This window comes from Centruroides sculpturatus, unplaced genomic scaffold, assembly GCF_000671375.1.
Source record: "Centruroides sculpturatus isolate CEXI.00-Female unplaced genomic scaffold, Cexi_2.0 scaffold778, whole genome shotgun sequence".
Classification (NCBI taxonomy): domain Eukaryota; kingdom Metazoa; phylum Arthropoda; class Arachnida; order Scorpiones; family Buthidae; genus Centruroides; species Centruroides sculpturatus.
Window position 1 is genome coordinate 9,803 of NW_019385068.1, and position 17,050 is coordinate 26,852.

Here is a 17,050-nt window from a genome sequence, read left to right on the forward strand (position 1 = left end):
ATTGATTTTAATATTATACTGTATAATTAGATCAAATTCAGTTCTCTTTACTTATAGCAGCCTATAATTTTCTTTCAAATAAACAAATTCTCAGAACATAATTATGTAAATTAATATTTTTTACTTACTTTAAAATAATCATTTTTTAAAATACTTAGTAAGGTGACTAATTAGAAATTAATTTTTAAAACGTGCAACTATCATGAAACTATTTTTATATTAAAATTTATAAAACAACTTTATAGTTTGTATTTGAAAATATGTAATCACTGATCTAATTAAAAAACTTAGCATGTTATAATTACACAATACTGAATTTAATTATGAAACATTGATTTATATGACATATAGTACTTAATATGTAAATTGGATTAGCAATATTACATTAAAATGATCGTAGTAACTTTATTATTTACCATTATAATGTTCAGTAAAATTAATGTTTATTGTAATCGAAATTTATTTTTTCACATAAAATAACTGAATTGAAATAACATTGAATTAAATTTTACAATAATAGAATAAAATCAAAGTTTGTTTTAAGTTCAAAATATTCATTTCCACATTTTTAAAAATTTTCAGGTAAAGTCAAATGTTATTTTTTGTGATTAATATTTTTTGTAATTTTAGTGATCATTGTATAAAGATTTAGTTTTAATAATTAGCACCTAAAAAATAAGTAGAAACAAAAGCAATTCAAAATTTGATCAGTTAATGAATCATTATAATTTAATAATAATCAAAAGTACAAACGTTTTTAAAAAACAGATTTATATATTTACATTATTTTTAAATTACAGTTTCAGAATAAAAAAAAAAGATAAGTCAATAATTATAACTAAATCCAAAACAAAAATATTAAAAATAATATGATTTTAAAAAAGTTATAAGTATTCAAACATAACATATTACAGTTTATAAATTTAAAATATATCAGGAGTTTATAATTAAATCTGTTTAATTATATTGGATTATGTTTTGCGAATTCATTAGAATAATTATTGTGTTTGTATATATTTATATGTATATAAATTATACAAACACAATGATATAGATTTAGATTTACATTAATCTGTAACTAAAATAGCTGTTAACAATCTGTTTTTACGGTATACACGTTAGTTATGTTCTGCTTTAATACATTAATTTTAAACATGCTAACATACAACGTTATTCAATTGTAATTATATTAGACGAACATAATAGATCGAAAATAAAATTATAGAGTGAATCATTTATTTATAAATCTTGATTATTATTTTGAAACGATAAATCACATCTTATTAATTCATTTAAATGTAATAAAACAGCATGCTACTGTTTGCTGTAATCTGTTAGATTGTCATTGGGCGCAATTTGAAAAAATTGTAGACTTATAAATCCCCACTGTCGTCCGTCCATCTGTCCTTCCTTCATCAATCTCGAGAACGGAGTTTTATAGATAAAAGACGAGATTATGTATAGAAAGTTTAGGGACAGGAAGTCCTGATTAACTATATACGAACTTCCGGTGGAAACCAGAAGTCACGTTATTTCAACTCAAACACTTTCCCCTGAAAGGTGTTAGATATATGACCAGCACGATTCTATTATTAAAGGTAAAGTATGATTTACAGGGGCAAGTCACTACTAATTTGAGGTGGAAAGCATATGTTTTAAATTAAATACATTAAAAATATGATTAAAAATCGCAGCTCGGCATTGTGACGATGTCACAATAAATAATTGCTCGTTTTAATAGAAAAACAAAATTTCACACCAAAACAAATGTAATCACTTCCTAAATAATAAATTAATTGATGCTAGATTAACAAAATTGTCTTCAGATTATAAGCCTATATTTTCCATGAAAAAAATCAAATTTTGAAATTTAACTTGCATAACAATAATCTATTTACTCTAACTTTCACTGGAAACACTGGGGGAATAACCTCTGCCTCACATTTTACATAAGCAGATTACTGAAAATTATATAAATTCCAATTAATGAATTCATATTAATTTCCGCCGAATAGTTTTCCAAAATATAACTTTCGCTAAATATGAAGACATTAGGGAATTCCCCAGAAGAATTCATTATAATTGATGAATTCTAAACAAACGTAATTTTTTTGTTCAACATGAACCTTATTCTAAGGATTACTGAGGTTATCAAAATATATGTAACTGATGTTTGAGGAAAAGAATACAGCTTTTGTTTCATTATACTTCAAATATATTTTATTTAATCTTTTAAACCACGGATCATATTCTCATCGTTTAATTTGAAATATTAGGCAAATCGTTTAATTTTCTACATTAATATAAATTTGAAATCATTTGGTAAGAATCTAGTTTTAATACTGTAATTACTCATTCAAGTTTTTTAAAATGAAAACTTGAAAATTTCAGGAATATATATATTTTTTAATATCTCATTAACTGGTCGTTTTTGTTTTAAATAAATCAACTTTATAACCGAAAAATTTTAAAATTATTAAAAAGAGCTTAATAAATAAACCGATATGCATTATATAATATTAATATATATAGACAGGTTTGAAAACCATTAACGCAAGTACCCTTAAGAAAAAAGTGTAAAGTTCCTAAAAACAAAGACGATAGATTCTCTGTAATGGCTAACAAAAGAATTAAAATACTTTAATAGTGATTAATAATTCAAAATGCAATTTCTATAAAATACGACCGAAAAAAATATATAGAAATAAGCAGAGGTAAATGCATATTTTTTTTTCGGTATCCATCGACTTTTACGATTTTTTCATCTATTTTGTTAGGGACTTCAAAAGAAACGTATAATGTAATCTAATCTATCGTTTTTTAAAAATAAATTATCGTAAAGCAAACAAATTAAAGAATGAGATTTTTAGTTTGTAATTGAAGTTTAAAATAATGGAATATTTCAGAAATGAAACTGAACTTGCATATTTAAAAACAGTGTAAACATTTATAAAGTGTAATCATATTCAATAAATACATATCAATATAATACATATCCAAAAGTTCATAATTTATAATACTTATGTAATCATTTTTGAGTTTTTTCAAAAAACTTATAACACAACTTTAGTATTCATATACACATCTTTCATTATGTTTGTAACAAAAAAGATTAAAAAACATACCCTACTCGCAATGAAAACGGGTAAAAATATCCATCCTGCCAATTGCAGTATAATTAAGGCCTGAAATAATAATATAATATATATATAATTTTAATTTTCGAAAATTATACACTTATTTGGAAAACCATTCATTAAAAGAAAAGGGAAAACTTACATTTACTTCAAATGCCCCAACTCCAATTCCAGCAGCTGCCCCAGAACCAGCTAAACCAATAAAATGTTCACTTCCAATATTACTAGCAAATAGCGAAGCTCCAACCTGAAAATAAAAATACTGGGAATAAATAATGAAAATTATTACATAGTAGGCCTATGTAATAATATGAAATGAAGCGTAAGTTAAGGTTTTTATTTATATATCTTTCCTTGTGTTACAAATGTCACAAAACTAAATAAATCACTCAAATTTTATTGATTTAAAAATGTAGTTTGAAATTTCTTAAAAATATCATCGTGATTTTTCTCAATTCTGCAGCAAAATGATAGACGTTTAAAGACATAACATGACATCTTTTCGCTTTACAACAATTTACATGTTTTGTAAAATATATATAGATATTCTTACGAAATTTTTACAAGGTACAAAAAATAAATTTTAATATTGCTTAAAATCTAAATAAAATATGCAAATTATTACTGATCAAATTTTAAATTAAGTGGACAGGCGCTATAAAAAGCATTAATTGACAAGAGACGATATCGCGTCACTTTGGCATCAGCTAAAAGAAATTGAAGTGATTTACAATAATAGTACGAGAAATTTATTTGAACAAAATTCCAAGTAATTTTAAAAAATAAAAGTTTCTTATTATATACAATTGGTTGAATTAACAGAGCATCGGCGCAGGCGAAGTCGTAGCGAATATTATTGATTTTGAAAAATACGATTTATGGAAGTTTATTTACATATGTTAAAATACTGTTTACATATTTCACCATTTTAATACAAAACAGCAGATACTTTAAAGCTGCACAACGTGTCTTCAAAACATTTATAGATATGTGACATAAAAAAATAAGTTATATACACAGAATCCACAACAAATTCGTATTGCCGCATGAAATAATTATAAAATATAATCTCACAAAAAATTTTAAAATAAAATCGGTGTATAAATTATATTATATAAAATTATTAAATCTTAAATTTGAACAGCTTAAATTAATAATAATATATAAAATCTTACCGGAAGCCAAAACATAAATCTTCCAGCTAAGAAGTAGCCACTGACCGTAGCCCGGTTAGCTCTGCACATAGACTAATAACGAATAAAGAAAATTAATTTAATAATTAAAATAATCACAAAAATGAAAAGATAAAAAATATGACAAACTAAAATATTTTAATAAAATATTTTATACAATATTTTGGTAAATATAATTTAGAATTTATCTATTTGAAGTAAAAACAGGAACTAAACAGGAAGTAAAAACAATTATGTTTAATTATTAACAAGTATCAAAAGAATATGTGCTGTACAATTTATTCAAGTTCACGATTACAATAAATAATAAAGATAAATAATAGATTTAGAATTTATCGTATCTTTTAAGTGAAAATAACCAGTTTTTTAAATTTTATTTATTTATATTTTTAAGAATTAAAAATTCAACTCCAAATTATTGACAATGTTACTTCACTGCACGATAATTCTCCATTGAGGAAAAGCAGGTTTTCTCGGCCAAATAATCGAGACGGTGATAAAACCGTATCCGTGTATAACAACAAGATTTTTGACAATTGCAGAAAACTCGATTCGTGATACATTACATCCGATACTGCACCATGTTACTATGGCGATAAGGTCAAATGTGTCATCGTGTCGCGTACGTTAAGACAGAACAGTTGGAATGGATGCCAAGTTTAGAGAATACTCTAGAAAAATCTTAAAATATGCGAATTAGTGAATTCTTCTACAAAAACTATACGAAAAAATATCTCTTGGCAAATATACATTTAATACTGCATATTCGAGATTTTTTAAAAATCCGGTTACATAGAATATTCCAAATATTTATCAATAGACAGATCACATTTTCGAGGATGTAATGATATTTTACAATAGGAATTTTATTATTATTATTATGCACACGAAGTAAAAATATATAAAAAAGACTAAAATTTTCCACGTTTAATCAATGTTTAATCCATTCACAAATGTTTCATCTTGCGTTACGACCTTCTCATAAGAATAAGATTGTTTCAAACAGGAATTAACTAAACTCTCTCCTTAAAAAGATAAAAATAATGATGCGAAATGATATTTCAATAATGTCATTCGATCGGTTCGAAGTTCAATGAGTTAAAACGATCGAAAGCTCGATACATCTATCATGACAATAATATTTAAGTGAAACCGCGCTTTCTGTAATTAACAAAGATAGAAATTATAAGCAATTAAAAAAAAATTAGACAAAATTTTAAGTTAAAAAAATCAAAAATACAATAAAAATAATGATTAAAAAACCAATTCTAATATTTAAAACTGTTTTCTGAAGTAAAAAATAATTTTTTTTATTAATAAATGAAAGCAAAATAAAGATTTTATTGCAAAAATGACACAAAATTATATTTATAATGCAAGATATTTCATAATATTACCAAACAGGTTCTATAATAAAGAAATTATACTCACGTAAAATCCAGTGGCTAATACCAATAGAAAATATATAACGACCACCACAATATCCCATGTTGTAAGTTTAATATTGCGGGTTATTGAAGATTCTTCGTTCATTTTCGAGAGAATCAACGACAGGATACGTATGACAAGCTTGTCTCTTGTGCCTAAATCTTCTTATGGATACAGCGATGAATGGAAACTTCCATAGCAACCTCCAACCAATCACCTTTTCGTGACGTTTTAATAATCTTCGCTACGCCCCCTTTTATAACGTTAAAGGTGGTTTAGGCGGCGTTTAAATTCTATTCAAAATCGTCGACGCCGACACTATTATTTATTATCGGCCGGTGTATATTTTATATTAAAATATTTATAAACTAGAAAGAATATCTAACGATAAGGTTTGATAACCTTTAACTTTCTTACGTTCGACTTATCCGGCTCTTCGGTATAAACAACACTGAGCATGCACCGGAAGAGGACGGTGCAACTGCGCTTCCGATGACGCAGTGCATCACGTGACAGCTCAAAACTTGTTATTTTCGACACGAATGACGCAATCGCCGAATTTATTAATTAAAAATTTAATGTTTTAAAATAACTTTACCGAGAAAATATTCAAACTACGATAAAGCACTTTGTCGTAATTTATTTCGATTCGATTAATATTTTTTTTATTTTTTGTTTTATAAAATTTGATTTTAAAAATATTCAATTTTTTAAAGTTTTAATCACGACATTTAAAAAATAACTTTATTTTTAATATATTAACCATGATAAAGCTTAGATTACCAGTTTTTAAAGTCATACTTTAGTTGGTTTATAACTTATTTATAAATTTAAACATTTATATTAATTACGGCTTAGTAATGCGGATTTTTCTGTCGTAACTCAACGTTGTTTTATCTCTTCGAGCCATAAATAATTCCATCTCCTGATTTTTATACCCTTTTATCTTCCTTATTGTCAATATAATTGACTATGCAATCAAATAGGAGACAGTAAGTTGTATAAAATGAAAGTAAATCATTCTTTTTATCCGTTTCCATGCCTATCCGTTTTTCTTTATATTATATTAATTTATCGTATAATTGTTCTTATGGATTGAAAAGATGTAAAATATAATTTATGACGCATTCATTCGAAAAAGCATATCTAAATAAAATCAAGAAAAACTGGAAAGGAATGCAAAAATTTTAACTTACATATTTTACAACTCTGTTTATGCCTATTTTATATATAAAATATTTAATTAATTTATTAAATATTATTTTATCTTGTTTGTTTAGTATATATACATTTTATTAATTTAGCTTTTCCTAACGTTACTATTGTTTAATTATCTGGCATCTGCCCATCATTTTATCTTTACATGTTTCTTAACTTGTCTTAATATTTCTTAGTTGGTTTATCAGTTGCTTAGAGTTTTTCTTATTATAATTTTAAAATAATTTAATTTAATAAATAATTTAATTTTTTAAAAAGATTTGAATGAGAATTTTTGAACAATAAAATAATTCCATTTAATTATAACAGCAATAAATATACAGTAATTGTTTATATTTTCCTAAGATGGTTTCTATAATTTAAACATATTTCGAAAAAAAAAAATCTATAATTAAGATACGTATCTATTCTTTTTAAAATAATTACAAACAAAATGAAAAAAAACTAATATCCTGTTTCTAAGTAAATGTTCTTCCTTATAACCGGATTTTTAACGTTAATAATAGAGTTACAACATAATTAAATGCATGTTGCAACTGCATGCAATATTCAATGGACAGAATATCTAAAACATAAACATCGCACTTATATTTTTATTCTAGAATGCTACGCATTATAATTCGATAAACGTCTTCATTCCAAATTCTTTCTAATAAATAACGATTCGAAGAGACAATTAGAAAAATATTAATTTGATAATTCAAATGAATAACGATAACTTTCTATTTGTAAACAAATCCGATAAAACTTTATTGCTATACAAGAAATTAATCTATACAGCCATAATATTAAAAAATCCTCAAGAATATAAAGCTAAATGGTTACATTTATATACAGTACCAATTTCCATACATTCTATACTAAAAAGCAAGCATAACCATTAATATACCTTATATTTCAGGAACTGATCAAGCAAAACATTGTCTTCTTCATGAAACGAAAGAATTGAATGAAAAAATTTTAGCTAAATTACGTCAAACAAAAACAACAAGAAAAAGTACTAAGCATAATCGTTTTTTTTACAGTAAATGATTAATATAGCGTATTGTTGCTTCCTACACATACGCACATACGCATATATTCTGCACATAAATTGTCCATTCTTGTTATAACGTTATCATCTCTGTCGGGAGCAAAGTCCATTTTTGAACAAGATCATTTTGAAGATTTTGGAGTGCTTTTAATGGAGGCTGACGGAATGAAAATCGTCTCCCTACAGCATTCCATACAAGTTCAACATAGGATTAAGGTCCGGAAATGTCCATTCCATGAGACAAATATTTTCTCTGTCAAGAAAGTTATTGACGAGTGCTGCCCTATGTGCGCGGGCATTATCATACATAGAAATAAAAATACGTGGAGTTCAGTGCAGTCATTAAGCATAATGCAGCCACGATATCACCATTTGCAAGCAGTTCTCTTTCCACGATGTTCACCGGATTATTTCAGGTTTCTCGCCTTCTCCAGGTTCTAATCCGACGAGAATTATTCAGTTGATCATACCTGGACTCCTATCTACGGAATGGATAAATATGTTTATTTTTGGAAATTAGAGTAATAATTGTATAAGCTATAGTCCTATAGCTATTGTAAAGGTCTATGTTATATGTGCTGGTAAACAACTTAATAAATTGAAAATGGTTTAACATAAATCTATTGATTTTAAGAACGAAAGTAGGAAAATTGAGCTATATTTTCTGTACTCAATCATATTAAATCCTTATGTATAAACAGTCATAACGCGACAATATATCCCAGGAAAAAGAATTTGTTCAACTCATACCAACGTTTTTGCTGGATTAATTATAAAATATGTAAATACGAGTACATTTGTGAACGATTATGCATAAATAATCTTTAAGAAACTTCTCTTAATAAATTATTTATATGTAATCTTTTCACGATCAATATTTGGTAAGACTTTTCCTAAATGGAAATTAATAATAAATACACGAATTAAATATTTAAGATCAGTTTAATAAAAGTACATGAATCAATAAAATATAATAAATATCTATTTTGTATATTCACAAGTCACGTTATTATATTTAATATAATTGTAGACGCGATCATTAAGATTCATTACATAATTCTGCTTTCAGTGTTATCACTGGAAAAACGATTAACTAAGAAAAGATTAATAATTTGTGAAAAAAATAAAAAATGTGTTTCTAGTAGTGTAAATGCCATTTTCTTTTTAAATTTTAAGTGCCAATGTTTTTTAATTATGTAATGCAGGAAATATTACTCGAGATTTATAAAGAAGTAGTTTCAATTTTTCTACTCTTGATTGTGCAATTACATTCTAAAAATAAAATTTTCATTGCAGAATACGAGAAAAACTCGTTTCTCATCAACAATTCTGTAATAAATCAAACTTCTAACTAATTATTTCGAGTACATTCCATTTATTTCTCAAATATTTTAAAGAAAACTTTTTAAATTATTACTGTTTTTTGAAATAAATATATAGATTTATTTATAATCTATTTATAAATTAANACCAGAATTTGGAAAATGTAGGAGAAACTAAGACATTTACTGGTCCCAGATAATATGTTATACCACATTGTCATTGCATTCTAATTTATACTTGATATTTTAGTTTTTAGTGTATGGGTTACATTGAGAAATTGTAAATGCAGTGCACTGCATATGTTGGTTATCCCAATGCATTGGCAGATTATTGATATTGTATTTGTTACGTTGTTACCATGTGTTTGTAAGCTGATGAGGGGGTCCTTGTACCCGAAATGCATACTTACCTAAATTTGAAATGTGATTATTAAAGACCAACCCTTTTTTTTTTTATAAAAGTTCTGGTCCTTCTTTCTGCCGGCCTTGGTGTGATAAGCCCTGCAAATTGTTTTATCCTATTTATTAGGTTATCTAATTCTGTCTAATTTATAGTCGTGGGCAAAAAGCGTTGTTTATTATTATTATAAATGTACTTGATTGCTTGCTGTTCTCTCAATTAGTTGTTTGTTCTTTGGAAATTAGTATAAAGTTGCTATTGAGAACATACCATATAGGAGCACTCCTTTTGATGGAAAAAGTAGATTTTTATTTTCTGTAATTTACAAAGGATATGCATTTCGGGGTTTATGCTCCTCTTCAGTCCTTATTTTATTATGTGTATCGGTAAACTAAAAATATTGACAATGAAAGCCTTTACACCTTGTTTTTAACCAGTTTTTATTGGTTTTAAAGTTTTTATGTTTTTACTACCCTTTGTCAGTAAATTTTTTCTACATTTTAACCAAAATAATTTTTTTTTCGGTTTTACTTGTTATACCCAACGGTTTTAATAATTAGTTATTTCAGTTGTCACTGTAATTATTTTAACACCTGTCAGTTTGATAATGATATCTATATATTCATAACGAATAAAACTGATTAAAGAAACTTATAAACAATATTTACAAAATCCAGGTTCGGAACACACAGAACTAAAATATCTGTAAAATAATATTATCGAGACTATTGCAAGATTTATCCTCGGTGATATCTTTGTTAACACTATTGTATAGTTTAAAAAAAATCAGGAGAGAATATTCTTGTTTGGAATGAGATTTTATAAAAATTTTAAAAAGTCTCATACTCATTATGAAAACTCTTATAGCAGTATTACATACTGATAATAATAAATAGATTGCTGAAGGCACAAAATATACAACTAAATAGAAACAAGATTAGATGCTTACTTTTTTTATGTGGAAGAAGTAAATTGATTGGAATAATAAAAACTAAAGAAAAATTATGAAGAATATCTTCTAAGATTTTTCAAAAATCCAATAATATTATGGATGAAAAAGGAAAATAGAGCGTGTTTCGTTTAACTATGAATTTCATAAATTGTGGGCTTTCTATTCTTTTTATGCAAATACAGTAAAATACTGTATACTCTTAATAATCCCCCTTCAATATTTTTTTTCTATTTTTATTTCTCTAATCAATCTCAAAGACGATTTCTCAGTCCATTTACTTATTTTGCCGATCCAGATATTATATATTTTTCCTTTGTTCTGATGAAATATCTTATAATTTCTTTTTCTGTTCTAAAGCTTTGACAATTCAGTTATTTTCTTTCAGTGTTTAGTTTTGTGAAAGCTTTTTTCTTTGAAAGATTTTCCTCTAAAAGACTTATTGCAATGTTTTCTTTATTCTAAATACTCAGAAAAGACTAAAAGTCATACAATATTTCCGATATTAATTTTAAACGCTAGACAATATCTTAAAATCAAAGTGGTTCAACAGTAATTGTTCTCTTAAAAACTTTTTGATGAAAAGGTTATTGCTCTATTAACAATTGAAAAAAATGTTTATAATCTAGAAATTATTACATTTCGGTACCACCTAAAATATCTTTCTAATAAACAACTTAAAAATTTAAAAAGTTCATATTAAGTGACAAAGTTCAAGAGGTTTCTTGTTACTAAATGTCAAATTAGAGTTATCATTTTTCTCATGATTATATAATGTTAGCAACTAACATTTCTAAAGAATTCTCACTTGATTTATATAATTTGTTAACCGAAGACGTAACCTCGCTACTTGATTTATTATTTATTTACTCCTTTTTTGGGGGTATATTCCCTTGAACTGCTTTGATATATATTGACTGATTGAGGGATTAACAGAATGATTAAACTGATTCATTTTGTGCTAAAAATAGAAATTTCATTACTAAGGACTTTACTATGTAAGACTATAAATAAATAAAACAATAAAAAATAGTAATAATTTTAAAAATTTCTTATCTATACCGTATTTATAAGAATTTACTCTAATAGAAAAGTTTGTTTCAGTAGATTTACTTAAAAAGATATAGGCTATATATAGTATATGCTACATAACATAAGCTTATTAAAGTAAACTTTACTTTTAAAATGCTTTTAAAACACATTTAATTCATTTAAAATATGTTAAAAACATTTCATGTTTGAATTTTCAATTTATTTCTTAATTACAAACATTTTTTTAAATCAAGAGAATTTGTTTTTGTTTATTTTTTGATTACTTTAATTTTTAGGACAAAACAAATAGCTCAATAAGGGCCATAAGTGAAATTTCGATATAAAGCTTAACATAACAAAATAATTTCTGCTGATGTAACTTTTCTATAATGATTCAACAGTTATAGAGCACACCAATAAAAGACAAAAGTTATATAGGAATTTCTGTCTATTAACTACTATAATACGAATATTTTTCGCACGTTAAATTTATTTAGCACAAAATAAATTAAATTATCTAATATATATATATTTGAATCAAGTATAAAACTTTCTTACAAGAAAAAATACAAATTATTATCTAAGTTAACGAAAAGAACGGTTAAATATTACAGTATATATATTAAAATTTATATAAGATATAACAATTAACTGTTTAGAATATTTCTATAAATATGGAATTTACTCATTATCACTTCTGTCATGTTAGAAATAAAGTAACATTCCTATTCCACAATGCACTTATTGAATAATGTTTGTTATTCAAAATTTTGAAATTCGAATATTTTAACGGATAGTAGTTATTATATGTGTCTGAATGTCGATAATATTTGGAAATTTGCAGCTCATTAAAATCGATTTTAATATTTAGAAATGGCCAAAAATTCGGATCAAAATCTAATGGTAAGTTTTAGCTGTTCTCAAGACTGAGAATCGCTTCGGAAAATCGATGATTTTTAGACATACCAACATTCAGAGGAACAGGTACCTTTGAGATGATTATCATAAAAAATTGATAATTTATAAATTCCAGAGATGTTTGAACTGTGGAAGTACTATACAATAAGTATATAGCTGTATTTCACAAATGATGGGAACGTTTTTTTATAGTACAGTTATATCCCTCGTTATATCGCGCATTTTTTGGTCCCCCAAATTTTAAAAGCATTTGAGTCAATAAATTCTAAATTATCAATTGCCATTAAATTTCTTTTTTGCAACGAAATACGGTATTTTATTCCAATCATTGTCCTTGAAATTACCACTGCAGATGAAACAATAAATTCGTCAAGATAATAAGCAAAACAAGTAGACAGATCAATTATCATTTACGTTTCCTTTTGATATTAAAAGTTGTTTATTTATTGGTTTTAAGTAACTTACTGTCTTCTCATTTACAAGTTTCTAAGAATTTGAAATTTCATACCTTTATGTAAATTGACTCAATACCGTCAATTCACATATAGGTATGAAATTTCAAATTCACCGCGGAATGTGTAAGGAAAAGATTTCTTTATTTTCGAATGAAAACTTCTAACATTTTTATACAGTAGGCCTAGTAACTTTATTTTGCTTTTTAGAGAGTTTTTACTCTGTATAACAAAACCGCAACTGATATTTTGTTTTTATATCGACAATATTTGTCTTTAAATGTCATTGTTAAAGAAACAATAATGCTGGGCGTTCGTGGTATCGATGTTTACGTAAACGTCAATTAATATAATACTATATAATCACGAATAAACTTAGTACTGAAAAACTAAGCTTATTTTATGTCAGAAAAACTTGCTGATGAAAGAATAGAGGATAGAGATTCCGTAGTATGTATAATCTGTTCAGTAAAAACCCAGAATGTTTAGTCTCCATGCCGTATTAATTTGCGAAAAAAAGAATCGAGATCAGATGACATTTAAAAATTTTTATTAACAAACTTGTAAGCTCACCTGTTAAATATATAGGCTACTTTTTTGAAGTGACAAAAAAAACTATTAAATTCACTTACTCGTTAGAATGATAAGAATGAAATATATAAATATTTTGTTAGAATAACGTAACAGGATTTCAGTTAATAATTATTTAGCCTACAGATACTATATCATTTTCTAAATACAATTAACTTAAGGGCCACCTATTAATTACCTATACAGTTTTTCAACTACAATACTTTTGTTCCCTTCCTCTTTGTTGGTGCAATGATGCACTTTTGGCAATCTCCTCTTTAATTACATGTACAGTAGTTCATGGATCCCGACATTGAAGAAATGACTTAATAAAATTTTGCAAATATTTTCTACTTGATGGTTTAGTCACATGACTAGTAAGTGGACTTATAAGAATATGTCCGTATGCCAGTAATAGTCTAACATTAAAAAGTCTGCATAGACAATGCCTCGATTCTTCTCTTCCTATCGTGTACATTTATGTACTGTACTTTACGCAATCCTCCTACGCAATCTCAAATCCAGTAAGTAAACTGTAGATCGTCAATCTACAGTTTACTTACTCAAAAATGATTTTATATTAGGACGATTCAGATTACTACATAACCTGAATAATGAAAAATCAGGTTTAATATTCCCTTTCTCAAAGTTATATTTTTCGAAAACTGACTAAACATATTTTAATTTTCAAACCTTTTCCAAGTAAATTTTCAATATAGCCGACTTAAAATTATTTAAAATGCATAGGCCTTTATCTCTATTAACATAAATCTTTGCATCTGGATAAACTTCAATTTTGAGTGATTCGAAATGATACAACAATTTCTAATTACACAAAATTAAAATTAAGGTGCTACGTGATCATTTTAAACACGTGATTTTATAAATATTCTGTGATATACGTCTCGAATAGATTAATCTGTGCTAGATAATATTTAAAGTCGGATAAATATTTAAAGTAAAGTACGGAAACTTTATCAAAAAATATTTAAAATATTAATTCTGTACTAATTAGTAATTAATGTTGACACACGCTATCAGATATTTTCGGATAGAATTTGATATCAAGCTAATAAATATGGTCGTCATAAAATGTCCTGTTTCATTGTATTCGATGCTATATTTAAATAAAAAACTTCTGATAGCAAATAAATCTTCTGATATCATTTTATGTGGTCATTTTTCACTGTTCACAACTCATTATCAAGTCAGCGACACGTGAGCAGTACATGAATAGCACGTAATGATATCCAGGTAAGGATAATAACAGATGTCTCACGTTAAACAACAGCAGAATAACCATTCATCTACAAAGATTTAGCTTTTTGCATTCTCTTATTAACTCAATCAACGAAGAATTACATCCAGTCAAAATTCATAGATTCAATTTTTGTCAACTTAATATCTATAATTGTAATTTATAGAGCACTGAAGAGGAACTGGAAATATGAAACCAGTTCGAAATGCATATGTAAAAATATAATAAAAGAATTCATTAACCCGATGCTGTAAGATAGTCTACCGAAAGAATACATCGGATTAAAGAGACAACCATTCACAAACGAATATACAGCTATAACCAGTAAATTCAACAAAATTCATAGATTTTATGTAAAAGCTCCCCAAAATATTAAGCTGAACATAAATGTACTTAGACAGAATTAGATAACCTAATAAATGGGGTAGAACAATTTGCAGGGCTTATCACACCAAGGCCGACAGAAAGAAGGACCAGAACTTTTATTAAAAAAAAGGGGGGTTGGTCTTTAATAATCACATTTCAAATTTAGGTAAGTATGCATTTCGGGTACAAGGACCCCCTCATCAGCTTACAAACACATGGTAACAACGTAACAAATACAACACCAATAACCAGCCAATACAACACGATAACCAACATATGCAGTGCACTGCATTTACAATTTCTCAATGTAACCCATACACTAAAAACTAAAATATCAAGTATAAATTAGAATGCAATGACAATGTGGTATAACATATTATCTGGGACCAGTAAATGTCTTAGTTTCTCCTACATTTTCCAAATTCTGGTAGACGGTTACATCTTATTAAAACCAATTGGTCTCCAGATTTTAACACAAATTGGTTTTAATAAGATGTAACCGTCTACCAGAATTTGGAAAATGTAGGAGAAACTAAGACATTTACTGGTCCCAGATAATATGTTATACCACATTGTCATTGCATTCTAATTTATACTTGATATTTTAGTTTTTAGTGTATGGGTTACATTGAGAAATTGTAAATGCAGTGCACTGCATATGTTGGTTATCCCAATGCATTGGCAGATTATTGATATTGTATTTGTTACGTTGTTACCATGTGTTTGTAAGCTGATGAGGGGGTCCTTGTACCCGAAATGCATACTTACCTAAATTTGAAATGTGATTATTAAAGACCAACCCTTTTTTTTTTTATAAAAGTTCTGGTCCTTCTTTCTGCCGGCCTTGGTGTGATAAGCCCTGCAAATTGTTTTATCCTATTTATTAGGTTATCTAATTCTGTCTAATTTATAGTCGTGGGCAAAAAGCGTTGTTTATTATTATTATAAATGTACTTGATTGCTTGCTGTTCTCTCAATTAGTTGTTTGTTCTTTGGAAATTAGTATAAAGTTGCTATTGAGAACATACCATATAGGAGCACTCCTTTTGATGGAAAAAGTAGATTTTTATTTTCTGTAATTTACAAAGGATATGCATTTCGGGGTTTATGCTCCTCTTCAGTCCTTATTTTATTATGTGTATCGGTAAACTAAAAATATTGACAATGAAAGCCTTTACACCTTGTTTTTAACCAGTTTTTATTGGTTTTAAAGTTTTTATGTTTTTACTACCCTTTGTCAGTAAATTTTTTCTACATTTTAACCAAAATAATTTTTTTTTCGGTTTTACTTGTTATACCCAACGGTTTTAATAATTAGTTATTTCAGTTGTCACTGTAATTATTTTAACACCTGTCAGTTTGATAATGATATCTATATATTCATAACGAATAAAACTGATTAAAGAAACTTATAAACAATATTTACAAAATCCAGGTTCGGAACACACAGAACTAAAATATCTGTAAAATAATATTATCGAGACTATTGCAAGATTTATCCTCGGTGATATCTTTGTTAACACTATTGTATAGTTTAAAAAAAATCAGGAGAGAATATTCTTGTTTGGAATGAGATTTTATAAAAATTTTAAAAAGTCTCATACTCATTATGAAAACTCTTATAGCAGTATTACATACTGATAATAATAAATAGATTGCTGAAGGCACAAAATATACAACTAAATAGAAACAAGATTAGATGCTTACTTTTTTTATGTGGAAGAAGTAAATTGATTGGAATAATAAAAACTAAAGAAAAATTATGAAGAATATC

General features: G+C 26.5%; 1 protein-coding gene across 1 annotated transcript; it reads right to left on the reverse strand.

Annotated features, from left to right (window-relative positions):
- Nucleotides 1-2,430: 2,430 nt before the first annotated feature.
- Nucleotides 2,431-6,230, reverse strand: LOC111634183 (sodium/myo-inositol cotransporter-like). Its single transcript, XM_023378890.1, has 4 exons — nt 5,762-6,230; nt 4,313-4,384; nt 3,280-3,384; nt 2,431-3,185 (listed from the first exon to the last, which is right to left on the reverse strand). The coding sequence occupies exons 1-4, from the start codon at nt 5,861-5,863 to the stop codon at nt 3,054-3,056; spliced, it is 411 nt and encodes a 136-aa protein (XP_023234658.1). The 5' UTR covers nt 5,864-6,230; the 3' UTR covers nt 2,431-3,053.
- Between the last annotated feature and the right edge of the window lie 10,820 nt (nt 6,231-17,050).

Excerpts from the sequence above, each read along its gene's own strand:
- LOC111634183 (XM_023378890.1), bottom strand. The coding sequence starts at position 5,863 with ATGAACGAAGAATCTTCAATAACCCGCAATATTAAACTTACAACATGG. Across the intron at positions 4,385-5,761 it reads TATTAGCCACTGGATTTTAC|TCTATGTGCAGAGCTAACCG; the intron begins GTGAGTATAATT and ends ATTCGTTATTAG. Across the intron at positions 3,186-3,279 it reads TTGGGGCATTTGAAGTAAAT|GCCTTAATTATACTGCAATT; the intron begins GTAAGTTTTCCC and ends TTATTATTTCAG.